The 22,224-nt window shown below is 38.6% G+C and overlaps 1 protein-coding gene across 3 annotated transcripts in view; it reads left to right on the top strand.

Moving 5' to 3' along the window:
* Positions 1 to 22,224, top strand: part of MAGI3 (membrane associated guanylate kinase, WW and PDZ domain containing 3) — a 237,077-nt gene that overhangs the window by 145,998 nt on the left and 68,855 nt on the right. For all 3 annotated transcript variants that reach the window (XM_036088450.2, XM_078072592.1, XM_036088453.2), the window contains exons 3-4: positions 16,069 to 16,188; positions 21,903 to 22,112. In XM_036088450.2, coding sequence (XP_035944343.2) covers positions 16,069 to 16,188; positions 21,903 to 22,112 — 330 coding nt within the window. The remainder of the gene's footprint in view (positions 1 to 16,068; positions 16,189 to 21,902; positions 22,113 to 22,224) is intronic.

Below are 22,224 nucleotides of genomic sequence, written 5' to 3'. Positions count from 1 at the left end.
TTAACAAAATTCAACTCCCGTTGATGGTAGAATTGCTCAGAAAACTAGTCTGCCAGTTATTAATTTAGTGCCTCTTGGCTTCAAATTACTCTTTTTTGCCTGGGTATGATATTGCAGCATTCCTCCTTTGCCAGCTGGTAGGTACATCGTCAGATTATCTTGGGGCTGGCAGGTAGAATACTGGAAAAAGAAAAATCATCTTTTGCTAGTTCTGGTGTATCTTTTTCTTTTTGCTCCTGCCTGAAAAAAGACAGTAAGTTTCAGCAGTGCTCCAGCACTCAGTTTCCCACCTCATAGGCAGCTTCCTGAATTCCACCAGTGCACCTGCTGACTTCCTTGCAGCTTCATAATGAGTTTGATGGGCACCCCACATGGCTCCCCAGATTTCAACAATATTCCCTGCAAGTGGTTTCCTGCTGGGTTTCTGGCAAGTCCAGCCAGTGTCCCAGATGGTTTTCTAGGCAGTTCGAAACAGCCCCTACCGCAGGCAGCTTGCTGGTGAATTTCATCAGTACCCCAGCAGACTGTTCCTTGTCTGCCAGCCTTGACCTACCAACTATGAACCAGATCCGTCCCCAGGCTATGACCACACCTTCTCCAAAGAAGTCTGAATCCCAGAGTGTGGGAGCATCCCTCCCTTCCAAGTTTGTTCCTTATTTGAGTATTCTTCCTCAGCTCTAGGGTGGTATTCTTTGAAGTTCTCTTTTATATCCTCTTAGTTAATTCCTTGTAAATAGTTAATCATTTTTGTATTAAGCTCTCCTTGTTCAACTTACCATGTTTCTCTCTCCTGTTTGGATCCTGGTCGATACAGAATTGGTACTGGTAGTAGTCCCAGGAGACAGACCCTCCAAGAAGGAATTTCAGATTTGGTTGTGTTCTTGGGCTTAAGCACAGTGCCACGTTCCTTCCAATGGAAAGTGGGATGCTTGTAATTCAGGACAAGAAGTGGCATCACAGTTTTTTATTATTATTTATTTTTTCTTTTTTTTTAAAGATTTTATTTATTTATTTGAGAGAGAGAGAATGAGAGAGAGCAAGCACATGAGAGGGGGGAGGGTCAGAGGGAGAAGCAGACTCCCCGCCGAGCAGGGAGCCGATGCGGGACTCAATCCAGGGACTCCAGGATCATGACCTGAGCCGAAGGCAGTCGCTTAACCAACTGAGCCACCCAGGCGCCCCTATTATTATTATTATTATTATTATGTTAATCACCGTACATTACATCATTAGTTTTTGATGTAGTGTTCCATGATTCATTGTTTGCGTATAACACCCAGTGCTCCCTGCAGAACGTGCCCTCTTTAATACCCATCACCAGGCTAATCCATTCTCCCACCCCCCTCCCCTCTAGAGCTCTCAGTTTGTTTTTCAGAGTCCATCGTCCCTCATGGTTCATCTTCAACAGTCTTGCACAATTCACAGCGCTCACCATAGCACATACCCTCCCCAATGTCTATCACCCATCCACCCCATCCCTCCCACCCCCCACCACTCCAGCAACCCTCAGTTTGTTTCCTGAGATGAAGAATTCCTCATATCAGTGAGGTCATATGATACATGTCTTTCTCTGATTGACTTATTTCGCTCAGCATAACACCCTCCAGTTCCATCCACATCATTGCAAATGGCAAGATCTCATTCCTTTTGATGGCTGCATAATATTCCATTGTATATATATACCACACCTTCTTTATCCATTCATCTGTCGATGGACATCTTGGCTCTTTCCACAGTTTGGCTATTGTGGACATTGCTGCTATAAACATTGGGGTGCACATACCCTTTCAGGTCCCTACATTTGTATCTTTGGGGTAAATACCCAGTAGTGCAATTGCTGGATCGTATGGTAGCTCTATTTTCAACTTTTTGAGGAACCTCCATACTGTTTTCCAGAGTGGCTGCACCAGCTTGCATTCCCACCAACAGTGTAGGAGGGTTCCCCATTCTCCACATCCCTGCCAACATCTGTTGTTCCCTGACTTGTTAATTTTAGCCATTCTGACTGGTGTGAGGTGATATCTCATTGAGGTTTTGATTTGGATTTCCCTGATACCGAGTGATGCTGAGCACTTTTTCATGTGTCTGTTGGTCATTTGGATGTCTTCTTTGGAAAAATGTCTGTTCATGTCTTCTGCCCATTTCTTGATTAGATCATTTGTTCTTTGGGTGTTGAGTTTGATAAGTTCTTTATAGATTTTGGATACTAGCCCTTTATCTGATATGTCATTTGCAAATATCTTCTCCCATTCTGTTGGTTGTCTTTTGGTTTTGTTGACTGTTTCTTTTGCTATGCAAAAGCTTTTTATCTTGATGAGGTCCCAATCGTTCATTTTTGCCCTTGCTTCCCTTGTCTTTGGCGATGTTTCTAGGAAGAAGTTGCTGCGGCTGAGGTCGAAGAGTTGCTGCCTGTGTTCTCCTTTAGGATTTTGATGGACTCCTGTCTCACATTTAGGTCTTTCAACCATTTTGAGTCTATTTTTGTGTGTGGTGTAAGGAAATGGTCCAGTTTCATTCTTCTGCATGTGGCTGTCCAATTTTCCCAACACCATTTGTTGAAGAGACTGTCTTTTTTCCATTGGACGTTCTTTCCTGCTTTGTCGAAGATTAGTTGACCATAGAGTTGAGGGTCCATTTCTGGGCTCTCTATTCTGTTCCATTAATCTATGTGTCTGGTTTTGTGCCAGCACCGTACTGTCTTGATGATGACAGCTTTGTAATAGAGCTTGAAGTCCAGAATTGTGATGCCACCAGCTTTGCTTTTCTTTTTCAGCATTCCTCTGGCTATTCGGGGTCTTTTCTGGTTCCATACAAATTTTAGGATGATTTGTTCCATTTCTTTGAAAAAAGTGGATGGTATTTTGATGGGGATTGCATTTAATGTGTAGATTGCTCTATGTAGCATTGACATCTTCACAATATTCTTCCAATCCATGAGCATGGAACGTTTTTCCATTTCTTTGTGTCTTCCTCAATTTCTTTCATGAGTATTTTATAGTTTTCTGAGAACAGATTCTTTGCCTCTTTGGTTAGATTTATTCCTAGGTATCTTATGGTTTTGGGTGCAGTTGTAAATGGGATCGACTCCTTAATTTCTCTTTCTTCTGTCTTCTTGTTGGTGTATAGGAATGCCACTGATTTCTGTGCATTGATTTTATATCCTGCCACTTTACTGAATTCCTGTATGAGTTCTAGCAGTTTTGGGGTGGAGTCTTTTGGGTTTTCCACATACAGCATCATATCATCTGCAAAGAGTGAGAGTTTAACTTCTTCTTTGCCAATTTGGATGCCTTTTATTTCTTTTTGTTGTCGGATTGCTGTGGCTAGGACTTCTAATACTATGTTGAATAGCAGTGGTGATAGTGGACATCCCTGCCGCGTTCCTGACCTTAGGGGGAAAGCTCTCAGTTATTCCCCATTGAGAATGATACTCGTTGTGGGTTTTTCATAGGTGGCTTTTATGATATTGAGGTATGTACCCTCTATCCCTATACTCTGAAGAGTTTTGATCAAGAAAGGATGCTGTACTTTGTCAAATGCTTTTTCTGCATCTGTTGAGAGGATCGTATGGTTCTTGTTCTTTCTTTTATTAATGTATTGTATCACATTGATTGATTTGCGGATATTGAACCAACCTTGCAGCCCAGGGATAAATCCCACTTGGTCGTGGTGAATAATCCTTTTAATGTACTGTTGGATCCTATTGGCTAGTATTTTGGTGAGAATTTTTGCATCCATATTCATCAAGGATATTGGTCTGTAATTCTCCTTTTTGATGGGGTCTTTGTCTGGTTTTGGGATCAAGGTAATGGTGGCCTCATAAAACGAGTTTGGAAGTTTTCCTTCCATTTCTAGTTTTTGGAACAGTTTCAGAAGAATAGGTATTAATTCTTTTTTAAACGTTTGATAGAATTCCCCTGGGAAGCCATCTGGCCCTGGGCTTTTGTGTTTTGGGAGATTTTTGATGACTGCTCCAATTTCCTTAGTGGTTATAGGTCTATTCAGGTTTTCTATTTCTTCCTGGTTCAGTTTTGGTAGTTTATACATCTCTAGGAATGCATCCATTTATTCCAGATTATCTAATTTGCTGGCGTATAGTTGCTCATAATATGTTCTTATAATTGTTTGTATTTCTTTGGTGTTGGTTGTGATCTCTCCTCTTTCATTCATGATTTTGTTTATTTGGGTCATTTCTCTTTTCTTTTTGATAAGTCTGTCCAGGGTTTATCAATCTTGTTAATTCTTTCAAAGAACCAGCTCCTAGTTTCGTTGATCTGTTCTACTGTTCTTTTGGTTTCTATTTCATTGATTTCTGCTCTGATCTTTATTATTTCTCTTCTCCTGCTGGGTTTAGGCTTTATTTGCTGTTCTTTCTCCAGCTCCTTTAGGTGTAGGGTTAGGTTGTGTATTTGAGACCTTGTTTCTTGAGAAAGGCTTGTATTGCTATATACTTTCCTCTTAGGACTTCCTTTGCTGCATCCCAAAGATTTTGAACAGTTGTGTTTTCATTTCCATTTGTTTCCATGAATTTTTAAAATTCTTCTCTAATTTCCTAGTTGACCCATTCATTCTTTAGTAGGATGCTCTTTAGCCTCCATGTATTTGAGTTCTTTCCGACTTTCGTCTGTGATTAAGCTCTAGTTTCAAAGCATTGTGGTCTGAAAATATGCAGGGAATGATCCCAATCTTTTGGTACTTGTTAGGCCCTGATTTTTGACCTAGGATGTGATGTGTTCTGGAGAATGTTCCATGGGCACTAGAGAAAAATGTGTATTCTTTTGCTTTGGGATGAAATGTTCTGAATCTATCTGTGAAGTCCATTTGGTCTAGTGTGTCATTTAAAGTCTTTATTTCCTTGTTGATCTTTTGCTTAGATGATCTGTCCATTTCAGTGAGGGGGGTGTTAAAGTCCCCCACTATTACTGTATTGTTGTCGATGTGTTTCTTTGCTTTTGTTATTAATTGGCGTATATAATTGGCTGCTCCCATGTTAGGGGCATAGATATTTACCATTGTTAGATCTTCTTGTTGGATAGACCCTTTAAGTATGATATAGTGTCCTTCCTCATCTCTTATTACAGTCTTTGGTTTAAAATCTAATTTGTCTGATACAAGGATTGCCACCCCAGCTTTCTTTTGGTGTCCATTAGCATGGTAAATGGCTTTCCACCCCTTCACTTTCAATCTGGGGGTGTCTTTGGGTCTAAAATGAGTCTCTTGCAGATAGCATATCAATGGGTCTTGTTTTTTTATCCAATCTGATACCCTGTGTCTTTTGATTGGGGCATTTAGCCCATTTACATTCAGGGTAACTATTGAAAGATATGAATTTAGTGCCATTGTATTGCCTGTAGGGTGACTGTTACTGTATATTGTCTGTGTTCCTTTCTGGTCTGTGTTGCTTTTAGGCTCTCTCTTTGCTTAGAGGACCCCTTTCAATATTTCTTGTAGGGCTGGTTTCGTGTTTGCAAATTCCTTTAGTTTTTGTTTGTCCTGGAAGCTTTTTATCTCTCCTTCTATTTTCAATGACAGCCTAGCTGGATATAGTATTCTTGGCTGCATATTTTTCTCATTTAGTGCTCTGAATAGATCATGCCAGTCCTTTCTGGCCTGCCAGGTCTCTGTGGATAGGTCTGTTGCCAGTCTAATGTTTCCACCATTGTAGGTTACAGATCTCTTCTCCCAAGCTGCTTTCAGGATTTGCTCTTTGTCTCTGAGACTCGTAAGTTTTACTATTAGATGTCAGGGTGTTGACCTATTTTTATTGATTTTGAGAGGGGTTCTCTGTGCCTCCTGGATTTTGATGCCTGTTTCCTTCCCCAAATTAGGGAAGTTCTCTGCTATAATTTGCTCCAATATACCTTCTGCCCCCCTCTCTTTTTTCTTCTTCTGGGATCCCAATTAGTCTAATGTTGTTTCGTCTTACGGTATCACTTATCTCTCGAATTCTGTCCTCGTGATCCAGTAGTTGTTTATCTCTCTTTTTCTCAGCTTCTTTATTTTCCATCATTTGGTCTTCTATATCACTAATTCTCTCTTCTGCCTCATTTATCCTAGCAGTTAGAGCCTCCATTTTTTTATTGCACCTCATTAATAGCCTTTTTGATTTCGACTTGGTTAGATTTTAGTTCTTTTATTTCTCCAGAAAGGGTTTCTCTAATAACTTCCATGCTTTTTTCAAGCCCAGGTAGTATCTTTAAAATCATCATTCTGAACTCTAGTTCCGACATCTTACTAATGTCCGTATTGATTAGGTCCCGGGCAGTTGGTACTGCCTCTTGTTCTTTTTGTTGAGGTGATTTTTTCCATCTTGTCATTTTGTCCAGAGGAGAATAGATGAATGAGAGAACAAAATGCTAACAGGGTAACAGTGTCCCCAGAAAATATACACTAAACAAATCAGAAAAGACCTGAAACCAGGGGAAAAGAAAGGGAAAGAAAGAAAAAAGAAAAACATAAGATAAAAACAAACAAAAACAAAACAAGACAAAAAAAACAGAATATGATCAAATATGATCAGGCTGGTGCATAGATCAGTGCCACACACTAGATTTTGGGCATATTTTGGTCTGTTAGAAGAAAGTGCTTCCCAAAAATTTAAAGAAAGTAAAACATATATATGTATAAAAATAAGGGTTAATACGATGAAGGGATGGAATATGACTGTAAAGATGAAAATTATAAAAGATTTTATAAAAGGAATTGATAAGAAGTTGGTTGAAAAAAGAAAGAAGATTAAAAAAAAAAAAAGGAAGAGAATGTGATTAGGCAGGAGACTAGAACAAAGCCATACACTAGAGATTTAGGGTATATTTTGATCTGTTAGAAGAAACTGTATCCCAAAATTTTAAAGAGAGAACAACTTACATATATATACCAAAAATAATGGTAACTACTATGAAGGGATAGAATATGACTCTAAAAATGAAAAATAAAAAATACTTTTTAAAAAAGGGATTGATAAGATGTTTGAAAAAGAGAAAAAGAAACATTTTTTAAAAAGTTTTAAAAAAATTAACTTTGAAAGACTAAAGAATCATGGTAAAAAAGCCATGGATTCTATGTGCAGTATTCCCCTAGCTCTGGAGTTCTGCCGTTCTCATTGATCGGTAAACTTGGTCTTGGCTGGCTGTTCTTGCTGATCTTCTTGGGGAGGGGCCTGTTGCCATGGTTCCCAAATGTCTTTGCTGGAGGCGGAATTGCCCCGCCCTTGCCGGTCTGGGCTAAGTAATTTGCTTGGGTTTGCTCTCCAGAGCTTTTGTTCCCTGCAAGCTTTCCGTCCAGCTTTGGAGGAGGTGAGTGAAAATGGCGGCCTCCCAATCTCCCTACCCGGAGGAGCTGAGAACTCGGGGCCCTGCTCCTCAGTGCGCCCCCAGAGAAAAGCAGTCAATCACTCCCGTCTCCCCAGTCTCCTGCCGCACTCTGTGCTCACCCGGCCTGTGACCAAGCATTTCTTTCTCTGGCTCACGACCCTGTGTGGAGTCTCCAAACCCAGCAGATCTCTGCGGTGCGCTCCCGCGCCACTCCTCCTGGGGGAGGAAGGGGAGTCTCCCCGGATCTGCCGCTTGTTGGGTCCCTGCTGGAGGAGCAGTGGCCCGACTGTGCCGCGGATCACGGTTTATGGCAACCCCGAGCTGAGAGCCTGGGCTCCGTCTCTGCAGCCGGCTTCCCCGCTCCGATCTCTGGGATCTCTGCCGCACTCAGGCACCCCCGGTCTTTCTGTGACCCCGAGGGTCCTGAGACCACACTGTCCCAGCGAGGGTTCCACCCCTCGCTTAGCCACTGGAGCGACGTCCCTCAGCGGAGCCGACTTCTAATTTTAGTATATGTGCTGCCGAAGCGAGCACAGTGGAGCCGACTTCTAAAAGTTCTGATTTTGTGCTCCTCAGCTCTGTTACTTGCCAGAAGCGGCCAACGGAGGCCCCCTCCCCCGCCGTCTATCCTCCCGAATATCACGTCGGATTCACTTCTCCACACGTCCTACCTTCGAGAAAGTGGTCACTTTTCTGTTCAGAGAGTTGTTGCTATTCTTTTCTTCGATCTCCTGTTGAGTTTGTAGGTGTTCAGAATGGTTTGATCCCTATCCAGCTGAATTCCTGAGACCAGACGAAATCCAGGTCTCCTACTCCTCCGCCATCTTGCTCCCCATCTGGCATCACAATTTAATCACAGTATAAATTGTGGTTGATTGAGGTAAAGTACTAGCTGAATCAGGTTAACCTTGGGAATCCATATGACTGCTGCCCTTGACTTTTATGGCAGGAATGATGGCTACAAACACCATGGCGTGGAATGGATTCTCCTGGGTGTACCAAGCACTTGAAAAATCACCTGGTTTATTATTATTGTAAATCAACAAAACAAGACTATAATAACACTTTTCAACACTTATCTCTTCTTGATACATTTGCTAATAGAAAACATTAGAGAAGGAAACATTTATGCAAAATAAATGCCAAATAAAAATCAGTTAAAAGTTTGAAAGATAAATCCACACATTTTATCCTATTTAAAATTTTCACTCCTAAAATTAAATTGTACAAAAAGTATCACTTGTATTATTTGATAGTTTTGAGTTTGGTAACAAGTATTCCAGACAGTAAAAAAAAATTCGTATTGCGTCGATGCTCCTCAAATTGTTAAGTGTGTGTCCAAAAGCATCTTCAGATTGGGCATTAGGTTGTTTTCTTGAATAAGCTTGTTTTCTTTTTTAATGATGAAAATATGTTGTCTCCTTTCCCTGATTTTGGTTTTGCCATTGAAATCTATATTGCTTTTACTTCAGATTTTACACCAGTTTCTGATTTCAGGTTGGAGTGTTCCACAGCAACATTCACTTCTCTCTGCATTTCTTCTATTAAAGGGGTTTACAAAGCACTGAAACTCATAGCAACATACTCAAGCAGTGGAAAATGCCAAGGGACATTGTTGGGTAGTATTCAAATAACATTCAGATCCCCCTTCAAGGTTAACATCATTACATAGAATCACACATCAGAACTGCTGATTTAAGGACTTATTTAGCCTTCAAAACCTGTGATTTTTGGAGAACACCACTCATAAGATTTATATAAAGTATAAATGCATCTAACTGCGCTAATATTGTATTTGCAAGAAAGACTCACTGTTAGCAGACAGGGCCTTGACCTCACACTTGTAGCTCAGGAACAGCTGCAAGTAAGACTGACAAGTGGATTGTGAATGCTGCTCTCCCATGTGCTTCTGTCCTAGTGCCTGCAAATGTCAACTTGACCATTCGGTTTCACTTGTCAGTATTTTCTGCTCTTGCTTTCAGTTGATATTTTTAGATTCCTTCAAATCAGTAACATCTCTGTGTCAGATGATTAAGCTTTAATTCTCACAGGAGAATTATAATACTTTGTTTCCTCATTTTCCCTATCAACTGATTTTTCTGGGGATTTAGAAAAAGTAAATTGGCCAAGAGACTTCAAGGAGGGATCCCTACATGAAAACAGTAATGTCTATCAACTGCAGCTCTCATCTAGGAGTTGGTGAGAATGCAAAGTATATTTACTTTGGGACATTTTCTTTTAAACATAACACTTACCATATGGCCTAGCATTTCCACTCCTAGGTATTAGCTCAACATAAATTTAAATATATGTCTGCCCAAGGACTTGTAAGTTTATAGCTGCTTTATTTATAATGCCCCAAATCTGGAACCAGCCCAAGTGCCCATCAATGGTGAATGCCTAATCAAATTTTGGTATATCTGTGCAATAGAATACCACTTGGCAATAAAAGGATATTGAACCACAACATGGATAGATCTCAAAAGCATCATGCCAAATGAAAGAGGCCAGGTACAAACCACTACTGGAATCAGTGTATGATTCTATGTATATGAGATTCTGTTAATCACAGAACTACAGTGACAGCAGATCAGCAGCTTCCACAGGGTCCTGAGAAAACCTTTAGGAATGATGAGTCCCAAGACTCACAGAATTGTGAGTTTAGTGAATTTGATTGTGGGTCAGTTATATTCAAATAAAGTGACCAAGTAGATTCCCACAATTGTTTTCTTTTATATCATTAATAATTAGAAAATGAAAGTTTACAAAAAGATATTTATAATAGCATATAGGCATTTGAAATACCTAGAAATTAATCTCTAAAGAAGTGTAAAGACTTCTGTAAGATAAAATTAAGGGGCCATAAAGAAGATCTGAATATACTGACTGATTTCTTGTTCCTGGATTAAAGATTCAATATGGTGAAGACAGGAGTTCTCCTTAAATTGATTAATAGATTCATTCTAATCCCATAAAAATTCCAGCATTCTTAGCCTATTTCTCTGATTCCAGGTTTTATATGGAAGGGCTGTAAATAGAGAAAACAAAATAGGTGGACTTTTTCTATTCTATACCAAGATTTATCATAGAAATGTAATAATTATAGCACCATGATAATGGTGCAGGACTGGTCAGTGGGTAAATAGGATGTAATAGCCCAATAACACATCCAGTTTTATCTAAGCATTTCTATGTGAGATTTCTATGAAAGAAGTGACTTTGCCTGATCAGAGGGGAAAATAATTGACTTTTCAATAAGTGTGTTGAATAGCCATCTGGAAAAAAAAGAAGTTGGACTACTACCTCCCATCAGGCCGAATAAGATCTATTTTAGTGCATTAAAGTACTAGGTGTGAAAGGCAAAGTTGTAATACTTTTACAAAGAATATAGAATGTCTCCATGGCCTTAGGAAGGATTTCTTCAACAAGACACAGAAGCATTAGCTATAAAGGAAAGGATTGATAAATTTGACTACAATAAAATGAAAAACTACTATCATTAAAAGACCATTAAAAAAGATGAAAAAAATCACAGAGTGGGAGAAGATACTGTCTATTCTGCTACAATGTTTGTTTCTGTAACACAAGTAAGTTCATATATGATTGGTAAGTAGGTGGGATAATGATGTCAATTTAATGGAGGTAATATTGGTTCTTATTCCATTTTCCCCAGCAAGCTAATGTTTTGTGTCATCAAGTAGCAGCAAGTAAACAGAATATACAAACATAGTTGAATGTTGCATGCACTGTGCATAATGCCCATTCACCTCGATTTGGCCTCTTTTCTCAATTTGGACGTGTACTTTATCTTAAAAATCATTTATTGCACCTTTTGCCTTATCTTCATTATTCAGTAGCTCCAACCCTCCTTATATCCCTGTCAAGCTATCTTTTCTTTTTTTAAAATTGTTATTTAAAGACAAAGTATTTTATTTACACTGGTATTTTTATCAGGAATTTAAAATATCTTTTAAGCTGTCTTAGTGTTTTTAATTAGGGTTGTTACTGATTTTGCTAGGCTCTGGTTACAAAGTTGCAATAGGTTTTGAGAAATCAACCCTGACCCTATTTTCTCGGTAATCTCCACTATTTGGGGAACACGATTTTGCAGAAAGTACTGTTTCTAGAAAGCATTTTTTAAAAAAGATTTATTTATTCGTTTTAGAGAGAAAGCATGAGTGGGAGGGGCAGAGGGAAAGGGAGAGAGAATCTTAAGCAGACTATGCTGAGCACAGAGCCCGCCGTGGGGCTGGAGACCATGACCCAAGTCAAAACCAGTAGTTGGATGCCCAACCGACTGTGCCACCCAGGCTCCCCCTTATTTCACATTTTTGCAGAAACTCCCCCTTTGCAACACGTATATCTGACAAAGGACTGCAGTGCTTTATCAATAGTAAGACACAGTTATTTCACATGTTAGCCTCTCTACAATTGTATTGTATCTTACAGTAGATGTAATCTTTTGATTTTAATTGCCAGTTTTCTTTTTTAGTGATAAAATGGTGCATTTGGAAGCTGTTGATTACTTAGATTTGATGAAGTACTGTAGTAAAGAACTACAAGTCAAGTTTTAGAAGATAGGCAAACCAACAGAGAAGTGGCAAAAGCCTTGAACAGTCACTTCACAACAGAAGAAATCTCTATGGCTAGTAAATATTTGAAAAAGAATGTGTGATCTCATAAATCAGTTGCACATTAAATACACAGTGAGATGCCTTCACATGTTGGCAGAAGTTTAAAAACCTGACTCCAAGTGTTAATGTGGACATAAAAGGATGCATATGGCATGATTCCGTTCATATGAAATTACAAAAGAGGCAAAACTAAGCTTTGTTGCTTAGGAATGCATTATGTAGTTGGTAAAAAAAAAATTTAAAGAAGAAAGGAAATCATCATCACAAATGTCAAGGTGGTGGGTACTTTTGGGGGTGGGGGGAAGGAGAGATTTATGATTGGAGGCGTACAAGGGGGCTTTTGGTCTCCTGGTGATACTGTTTCTTCACTTGGGGGGTTTGCTTTATTATTACTTGTCAAACTTTACATATATGTCTTATGTACCTGTCTGTATATTTCAGAATAAAACAAAAGAGGGGAATGATCAGTTGTATCAAATGTTGATAGGTCAGGTAATAAGAGGACTGAGACTTGAGCATTGGGTTAAGCAAAGTGGAGACTCCTGATGAACACAGCAGATTGTCTCAGTGGAGTGGTTGGGGCAGTGATCTAATTGGAATGGGCTCAAGAGACAGAAGAGAGGAGTTGGGAGACTGTGAGTAAACAGAACTTGGAGGAATTTTTATGTAAAAAGGAGAAATATAGTAGGGACTAGAGGTGATATAGAAAGCTTTACATTAAATATATAGAGTATCAGGAGAATACCAATATAAATTTTCTGGAATGCTGAAGGCAATAGAGTAGGGTAGATGAAAGGAGAGAACTTTTTATGTGTATTGAGATGACACATTTTTGGAGAGAGGATGTGAAAATTTGTAATACCTGTATTTGTAGAGAAGTAACATTAAAGCTTCTTTTTAAGTCTTGGAAATATATATATGTGTCACACATGGCATTTCATACCTACTCATGGAAAGAATCATGAATATCACCTTGCTTAACACCACTTTTCAGAAAGAGAATGAAGCACAGAGGGATTAAGTGCTTGCTTAAAATCGTATCATTACTAACAATTCCAGACTAAAACACGGAGTATCTCCTGCCCCTTGGATCAGTGCTCTTTTTATAGTATTATCTATAATATGGTTTGCTCTTAAATCGGGTTTTTCAGGTTTTATATAATCAGTATATATATTTTTTAAAGATTTTATTTATTTATTTGAGAGAGAGAGAACACATGAGAGGGGATAGGGTCAGAGGACGAAGCGGACTCCCTGCTGAGCAGGGAGGCCGATGCGGGACTCGATCCAGGGACTCCAGGATCATGACCTGAGCCAAAGGCAGTCGCTTAACCAACTGAGCCACCCAGGTGCCCTATAATCAGTATATTTCATAGTAGAGTTTATTTGGATAATATTTCAATTAGCCTTTGCTGCATAACAAATCACCCTAGAACTTAATGGCTTAAAATAACCATCATGTATTATTTCTCATGATTCCATGAGTTAGATGAGCTCAACCGGGACCACTTATGTGGCTGCAGTCATTGGCACCTCCACTGGGGTTGGAGGGGCTAAGATGGCCTCACTCACATGTCTGGAACCTTGGTGCTGTTTGTTGGCTGGGGCTCTCTCATCGTAGTGTAACCTGGACTTCCATACTTGGTGGTGGAACCATTCCAAGAAAGCAAAGATGGAAGTCTAGACTCCTGAACTTGTACAGCATCACATCCTCCACATTAAACTTTTCAAAGCAAATCGTAAATCCAGTCCAGATTTCAGAGGTGAAGCAGTAGGCCACCCCATCTCTTAATGAGAGGAGGTACAAAATATTGTGGCCACGTTTTTCTTTCTATCACAGATAATTATAAATGTTAAATTTAATCATTAAATTTATTTTCCAATGTTAATTTTTAGTTAATATGGAGCTAAAAGCTATTGATTTGGGGAATCTAACAATGTGGTTTAGCCAATGCATGAGAAAACAACAATTTGACAATGACAAAAATATTTTAACAAAAGTTATGTTTTCCAGCTTTTTTATCCTCTGTGATATAAAACAGATAAATGCTCATTTTAAAAATAACAAGTTCAGTAAGAACAAGGGGGAAACTTATTGAATATACTTGTTGCTTATAGTATTGGCTAAATCATTTTCTGAGATTGTTACCATTAATGTTTTATTATCACCTTTGTGAATTTTTTTCAGGTTACAGAATATAGTAGAATGTAATACAACTAAAAAGTAAGAGCAATTAATAATCTTCCATTAATTATAATAATAGCGTATTTCCAGGTACTGTGCTAATTATATTTGTATAAAATTTCACATAATTTACTTGACCACTGTCTATATCGAGTACCTACTATGATTCTTTCACTGTGTTAAGACTTGGGACTATTAGTTTGAACCATGTAGACATCATTCCTTCGTGTTCCATCCCAGGTGGGAGTCAGGGAAGGTCCTCTAAAGAAACTTCTGAAGCCAGGATGTAAAGGATGAGTAGATGTCAGCTGAGGTAAGAGTGGGAAAGGGAAGAGGAAGTCTTCCAGGGAAAGGGATGACTTGGAGAAAGGCCTTGTGGAGGTAAGCAAGTGTAAGGAACATTAAAAGAACTAAAAAAAAAAAAAAAAACTATTATGGTTAAAGCCTAGAATGTTAAAGGGGTGAGGCAAAAAAGAACCTGAAGAGGATTGTTATTGCTAAAGATCATGGGAAACATTTGATAGATTTAGAGGTTTTTTGCTCAGATGATTGTTTTAGAGATGTCACTGGCTGCAGTCTAGGTAAGGACCATAGCCAGGGAGAAGTAAGGGTTGACCCTATGAGACCAACAAAACAGACCATAGATAGTGATATGAATTAGATGAGTGTGAGAATGAAGAAAAGTGTATAAACCCTAGAGGTATTGAGGAGATGGAATCAACCAGATTTACTAACCAGATGTGGAATAGAGGGAGGAACCCAAGATGGCGGACTCTCTGCCCTCTGGCTTGGAGCGCCATTAATGACTAGGGAGCATAAGTGGAAGAAAAGATCTGGAAAGGGATTCTTGTGCAGGATTTGCTGCAATATCCCAACTCTGTTTTGAGGCTAAATACTTGGGTCTCTTTTTTTGTATTCTCTACTATTTGAAATAATTTTTCTAGTATCAGTTCACAGAAACGTTGGATCATATTCAGTAAAATTCAGTCAAATGTAGCAATGCTGCCATACCTGAATTTATACTTTGATCTAAAAGATTTTACTTTAGGGCGCCTGGGTGGCTCAGTTGGTTAAGCGACTGCCTTCGGCTCAGGTCATGATCCTGGAGTCCTGGGATCGAGTCCCACATTGGGCTCCCTGCTCAGCAGGGAGTCTGCTTCTCCCTCTGACCCTCCTCCCTCTCATGCTCTCTGTCTCTCATTCTCTCTCTCGCAAATAAATAAAATCTTAAAAATAAATAAATAAAAGATTTTACTTTAGTGTGAATTCCTTGATAGGAATTTACTATTCTGTTGCCATAGTGTATTTCATTAAACAGTGTACTTCTTAAATTTTTAAAATTACTTAAAGAGAATAATGGCTGAGAAGCAATATGTGAATACCTATCTTAAGCTTTAAGTCCTTTATTCATTAAACTAAAATAATTTCATAATTAATATTTGTCCAAATTTTAAAACTAAAGTGCATTAAAAGAACTTTTAAAAATTGTTTCTCTCTTCACTTATACCAGGGAAGAAAAATACATAAGGTAGCTTGATAGAAATGAAATCTGTATACACTGAAACTAATATTGTGTGTCAACTATACTTCAATTAAAAAAAAAGAATAACCATGTCCCCCAAAATATGAAGTCTTATCATTGGTAGATTTATCTTTCGTTCAGATGTTAATTTGACACTAGAACTCTTTTTAGTCTTTGTGGTTTGTATTTCGTAGCTATCTGTAGATTATATTAAAGTATATTTAGTCATCCTACATTATTGTCCTATTTTCACCTAAAAATGTTGCCTAAAATTTTCTGGTTGTCTTTCTAGAAGGTACATATATTCAGTAGTGTGTTTCTCCCATGTGTTCTCTATAGACTGTATTTTCTATTATTCTCAATATTTTGTAAGTTTAAAAGCAACCTATTTTTTTTCTTGTTTTTTTTCCTTAGGCACTACAAGGGCCCCCAGGGATGGGGAAGTACCAGGGGTGGACTATAATTTCATTTCTGTTGAACAGTTCAAAGCACTGGAAGAGAGTGGAGCATTATTAGAAAGTGGAACGTATGACGGTATGTCCCCAAATACTGACAACAGCAGCAACCCAGAGAACTATCTGAATGGCTGGAATTACTTCAAAGGGAAATTGATCAATAAAATATTTTTTTTTAAATTGTCTTCTGTTGGTCTTTGGGAAGGTTTTCTTTTGGTTAGCCTGTTTGTAATTTACTACCTAAAATGGGATTAAGTAATTAAGCAGAAGCGTTCCATCATATTATAAAGCTGATTGTGAAGAATATACTGAAATCCTTCAAAACAGCCAGTTTGCATATTTTATAGTAATTCATATTCATCATATGAACTCAACAAGTGTTTGTTGTTTGCTTTCTGTTTGTGGTTAGGAATCCAAATACTGTGCACTTAAAAAAATCTATAGCTTGGCTCTCTTGGAGAAAAGAGAATATAGATTGGGGGGAAAACAACAAAAATGGAATAATTGGTTTTCTTTTCATATCTCTTCTCTACCCACTTGTTTCTAGAAGTAGAGACTTAAGATCAGTTTCAATTTTTAAATGATGCTGTGTTCCATCTTTTGTTCTCCCTTACCTGACACTCTTCACTGGCAAGCTTGTCCACTCCCATCCACGCTCTACTTCTCCATCATTGCTTTCTCATGCTGTTATAGTTGCCTTTTTCACAAGCTTGGTGAAAGCCTCATCATGTCTAGTAAGTAAGTAGTATCTTCAGTGCCTAGAGGTGGTGTTCGATGAACACTAACCTTGAATTCAACATATCCAAGTATGCATTGATGTTCTATCCAAAAGAATAATTCTTCGTAATTTCTCTCTTTAGCTGTACCCTGGGCTCAAAATGGTGGAGTCATCATTTACTCCCTCCCCTTCCTTAGAGTTTCCATCTCTCTGTCACCAAATCTAGTCATTTCTTCCTCTGTAACAGCTTTCACGATGCGTTTCTTTTCACTCTCACACCACTTCGTAGGCTCTGGACAAGCTCATGTCTGGGCTACTGTGGCTGTTTCTTCCCCATGTCTAACCCACCTGCCCATTGCTCTCATGCTTGTCTTCCTCCACCGCTGCTCCACTTGTGTCTCCTCTTCAGAGTCTTCTGTGATTTCCTTTTTGCCTGCTCAGTTTGCCCCAGCTGTGCTTTTTGGGCTTAGCTCCCACAACTCATTCATTCATTCGTTCATTCAGCAACCCATTTATTAAGTACCTACAACGTGCTAGAGATACTGTGGTGAACAATACTGAAATGGTACTGCCTTAATAAATCCTATATCCGAGTAGGAAAAGCAGTCAGAAAACAAGCAAAATCACTATAAAAGGAGACGTTATGAAGAAAACAAAAATAAGAGCTTTAAAGAAAAGAGTAGAAACGTCTTATTTAGATAAGGTGGCCAGTGAAGACTTCTGAGAGGAAATGACCACTACTTATTTTTTATTTTGAGGCCAATAGCCTGGCCTCATTCACCTCCCTTTTAGAGGCAACCATTCGGATGTGTTTAATCTGTATGCTTTTGTTCATATGCATTCTCGCAAAATGTGTCTTCTGTGCATGCATGTATTATTTGCATCTGGACTGTGTTCTATATCTCATTCAGTTTTTAAGTGTGCTCAGTTATTTCAGTGTTTTTTAGATTCATCCATGTCGCTGTCCTATATTTACATGTAATTCATTGCTTTTTTTAACCACTGCACAGCACTCCATATTGTGAATTTACATGTAATTCATTGCTTTTTTAACTACTGCACAGCGATCCACTGCATTCTACTTAACCCCTCTTGTAGTAATTGACTTTCAGATTGCTTCCAGCACCCCCTCACCACAGATAGAGCTGCAGCATCCTCTTCTTCTAGACCTGTGTGAGGATGTCCGTGGCACATATACCCAGGGGCAGAACTGTCGGGCTATAAGGTCTGCAGGTACTTAATCTGATGAAGGAGTCGAGGCAGCTCTGCAGCTGCTTTCCCGCCAGCCGTCTTGAGGGGTTGGTTCCTGTAGCAGCTAGAATAAGGATTCCATGTCCTCACCGTCCAGCTGTATCATTTTGCCAATCTGATGGTTGTAGAAGTGGGATCTACTTTTAATTCTAGCTTCTCTGGTTGTCAGAGAGTTGGAATATCTTTTTATATGCTTGTTAGTGTTTTGGACTTCTGCAAATTGTCTTTTCATTTGTACTGTACATTTTTTTATTTTTTATTTATTTATTTTTTTTTAAAGATTTTATTTATTTATTTGAGAGAGAGAGAATGAGAGAGAGCACATGAGAGTGGGGAGGGTCAGAGGGAGAAGCAGACTCCCCGCCGAGCAGGGAGCCCGATGCGGGACTCGATCCAGGGACTCCAGGATCATGACCTGAGCCGAAGGCAGTCGCTTAACCAACTGAGCCACCCAGGCGCCCTGTACTGTACATTTTTTTAAAAGTGGGATCTCAATCCACATTCCAGTTTGTGGACATTCCTTAGATATTTAGATATTTATTTAGACATTAATTCCTTATTGGATATAGATATTTTCTCCCGTTCTGTCACTTATTATGCTTGTCCATGTGTTTCTTTGTTAAGCAGAAATCCTTAGTTTTTATATGTCAGATTTATCACTGTTTTTCTTAGGGTTTGTGCTTTTGAAGTTTTGTTTAAGAAGTCCTTCTCTGTCCTTAGATCACAAGACATTCTCCCTCATTTTCCTCTGTTAAGTATAAGAACATGGGCGATGACAAAGTGGCATATTACATATTATAATTGCTGTGTGCTAAATTTAAAGGAAATGCGAATTGAAATGTACCATTTCACACCCATCAGGTTGACAGAAATTTTAAAGTCTGATAATTGTGAGAAGTGGAAACTCCCATATACTGCTGGCAAGAGTATAAAATGATACAATCCCTTTGGGGAGCATTTTGGCAATAGCTAGTAAATTTGAAGATGCACTTAGCTCTGACCCAGCAGTTCCCTCTCTGGATGCCTGCTCTAGAGAAATCTTTATCTATGTGCATATGTAGTCACATACCAGAACAATCATTACAGCGTTATTTGAAATAGTGAGAGAATGGAAACAACTCTGTTTTAGTAGGGGAATTCATAAAATGCATTTTAACTTGTTCATGAAAACGGACTATTATACAGCAATTAAATAAACTTGAATCTACATGAATGAACAGGAACAAGTCTTAGAAATATAATTGAATAAAAGGAAAGTTGCAAAAGAACACATAGAGCATACTGTTTCTAAAAAAAGATACGAGGGGCGCCTGGGTGGCTCAGTTGGTTAAGCGACTGCCTTCGGCTCAGGTCATGATCCTGGAGTCCCAGGATCGAGTCCCGCATCGGGCTCCCTGCTCGGCAGGGAGTCTGCTTCTCCCTCTGACCCTCCCCCCTCTCATGCTCTCTCTCTCTCTCATTCTCTCTCTCAAATAAATAAATAAAATCTTTAAAAAAAAAAATAAATAAATAAATAAATAAATAAATAAAAAAAGATACGAAATGTTAGAAAAACCTTTATGAACCTTTTATGAAAACAATGGTATTTATATGTTCTATATGCATATACATACATCCTAGTTGTACACAGTGTGCAGGGAAATGACACATACCAACTTCAGAACAACTCAGGGAGAGCTGTTCCTGAAGGACTGACAGGAAGTTATGGCCTTAATCGAACATGTGACCGTGTATGTATGTCCTTAAAGAGGGGGACAAAAGGGAGACCTGAAAGGAATCCGGCAGAAGTTAAATAAACAAATAAGGATGTGTCTAATACAATTGTCTCTGATTCTGTATGTATTTAAAATATTTAATAGTTGGTAGTTCTTTTTGAAAAATGAAAAAACCTTCAGAAAAGAGAAAGGGAAAAAAACCCTTCTAAAACAGCTTCAAAAAGATGAAAACCTTTTCTGTCAATAACTATAGTCAGGATTCACAAACCATGTCATTTTTATGCATTGCTGTATCTGAAATCTTGATACTTACCAACAACTCAAGAAAAATAGGCCTAATTTCCTTATAAGCAATGCTAGTTTTCTTTAAGTCCAATAATTGTGTTTAAATAAGGAAACTGCCAGAATTTGTTATGAAGTTCTAAAATCTTAATGATCATGGGTGGCAATCAAAATATCCTAAATTTGTCTGATTTCACCCTAGAAAACAGTTAAACGTCCTAGAGTGAGATAATAATTACTAAGACTACGCAATAAAATGTGTATCTAGTGTTGCTACTAGAACTACCGTCCTTAGGGAAGGTGGATGTTTGATTTTTGTCACAGAATGTCCAAATTCCTGGGTAGTGTGATTGTTGGACACAGTGCAGGAAAAATTGAGATCCTGAAGCATCCTGTTCCCCAACCAGACCTCTCTTTGGAACGTTTCTGGGCCCTCTGCCCCAGAGAAGTGTGAGATGGCCTCTTCACTGGGTCCTTGTTTTACTGTTTGCTAGAAAGTTTGCAGAGACTCTCTTGAGTCTGTTTTAAATACAGATCTTCGCATCCATCTGCCTGACAGGGGTAACTCCATTTCAGATGTGGATTTGGGAGCAAGGGAGTAGTTGAGTGGGGAGAGGCAAGATGTAGTTGAAAAATTTTTTGGTTTGATTTCATTGTTTTGTCTTGAATATTTTAATGACAATTACCACCCAAAGTCAGATGTCCAAAGAATTTATCTTAATGCTTTTCCCTCAAGGCACACATGACCAAAGGTAAAGTGATCTGTAGATTTGCCTCAGTATTATGGTGAACAACCTATACTTTTTTTCATCTGGGACAAATAATTCATTGTATACCCCATTAATTTACTTTATGTGATGAGCATCTTAATTGCCTCCTTAGGAGCCCAGGAATTTCATTAGAAGGTGTGATTTTTAAAAATAAATAAATGAAAGAAGATCATGAATATTTTATTCCCTAACCATATCTTTCGATAGCATTAGTATAGTGGCTGATAAAAGGTTGAAACCAGCAGGAGCCAAAAACTGTTAATGTAGTTAGACCTTTTGAGTGGTTTTCCATTGTATTTGGCTGCCTACTGGGAACTGCATGACAAATTAAGAAGATATTCAATTGTTTTCATTCTACTCTGGAACATTTATTTTTACTGCAAAAATTCCTGATCCTCAAGACTTAGAATATTAAAGTATTTCTTGCTTTCCTGAGAGTAAGCCAATATTGAATTATGCTAATAATGTCTCTATTTGTTCAATAAATTGTCAAATAAAATAATATAATTAGAATGCTCAGAGAACCTAAAAATTACTTTTACATAAACAGCCTACATTTCAGCACACACTGGTTCTTAGCTTTATCCTTTACCCACATATTTTCTCATTTTACCAAAATAGTTCATTATGTTACACATCAGAACAAAATTATTTGAGTTCGTTTTCTCTTCCTTTACTCCCACTTCCTATACCAATTAGTCTTACACAAGAGCATTGATGCATTTAAATTCACAAATCAGGCCCTAATTTAGAGCCCATGCAAAGCAAGCCCTATAGGAATAAATAATCTGTGTACATGAAGTCAACTTCCTATCTATCCTTAGTACAAATAGTATTAAAAAGTTAGATAATGTTAGAATATACATGGGCACTTGAGAAATTAGTTCTTTCTCTTCTTTCTCCCTCCTCTGCTCCCAAGAAGAAGCATTTGGGCTTCCTTTTGGCCATTCAGAAGCCTCGGTATAAGGCAGCAGGGCAGAGACATACACTGGACCATGTTGTTCTGACTCTCAGTTCAAATCAGTCCTTTCAGCTGCCGTTATTTTGTCCATTTCAGGAAACTTCTATGGAACTCCCAAGCCTCCAGCAGAACCCAGCCCTTTCCAGCCAGATCCAGTTGATCAGGTCCTCTTCGATAATGAGTTTGACACCGAATCCCAAAGAAAACGAACTACATCTGTCAGCAAGATGGAAAGAATGGACAGCTCTCTTCCTGAAGAGGAAGAAGATGAGGACAAGGAAGCTGTTAATGGCAGTGGAACTGCAGGTTTGTAAACAGATGAACAAATTCTAACTGATCTTCCGGGTTGACTTGAACATGACACTGAACTGGAAGTAGTAAAACCTTTCCCAGAGCATGTGTAGAGCAAGTGATGCAA

This window comes from Halichoerus grypus, chromosome 5 (genome assembly GCF_964656455.1).
Source record: "Halichoerus grypus chromosome 5, mHalGry1.hap1.1, whole genome shotgun sequence".
In the NCBI taxonomy this organism is placed as follows: domain Eukaryota; kingdom Metazoa; phylum Chordata; class Mammalia; order Carnivora; family Phocidae; genus Halichoerus; species Halichoerus grypus.
This window is presented reverse-complemented; position numbering and strand designations above follow the sequence as displayed.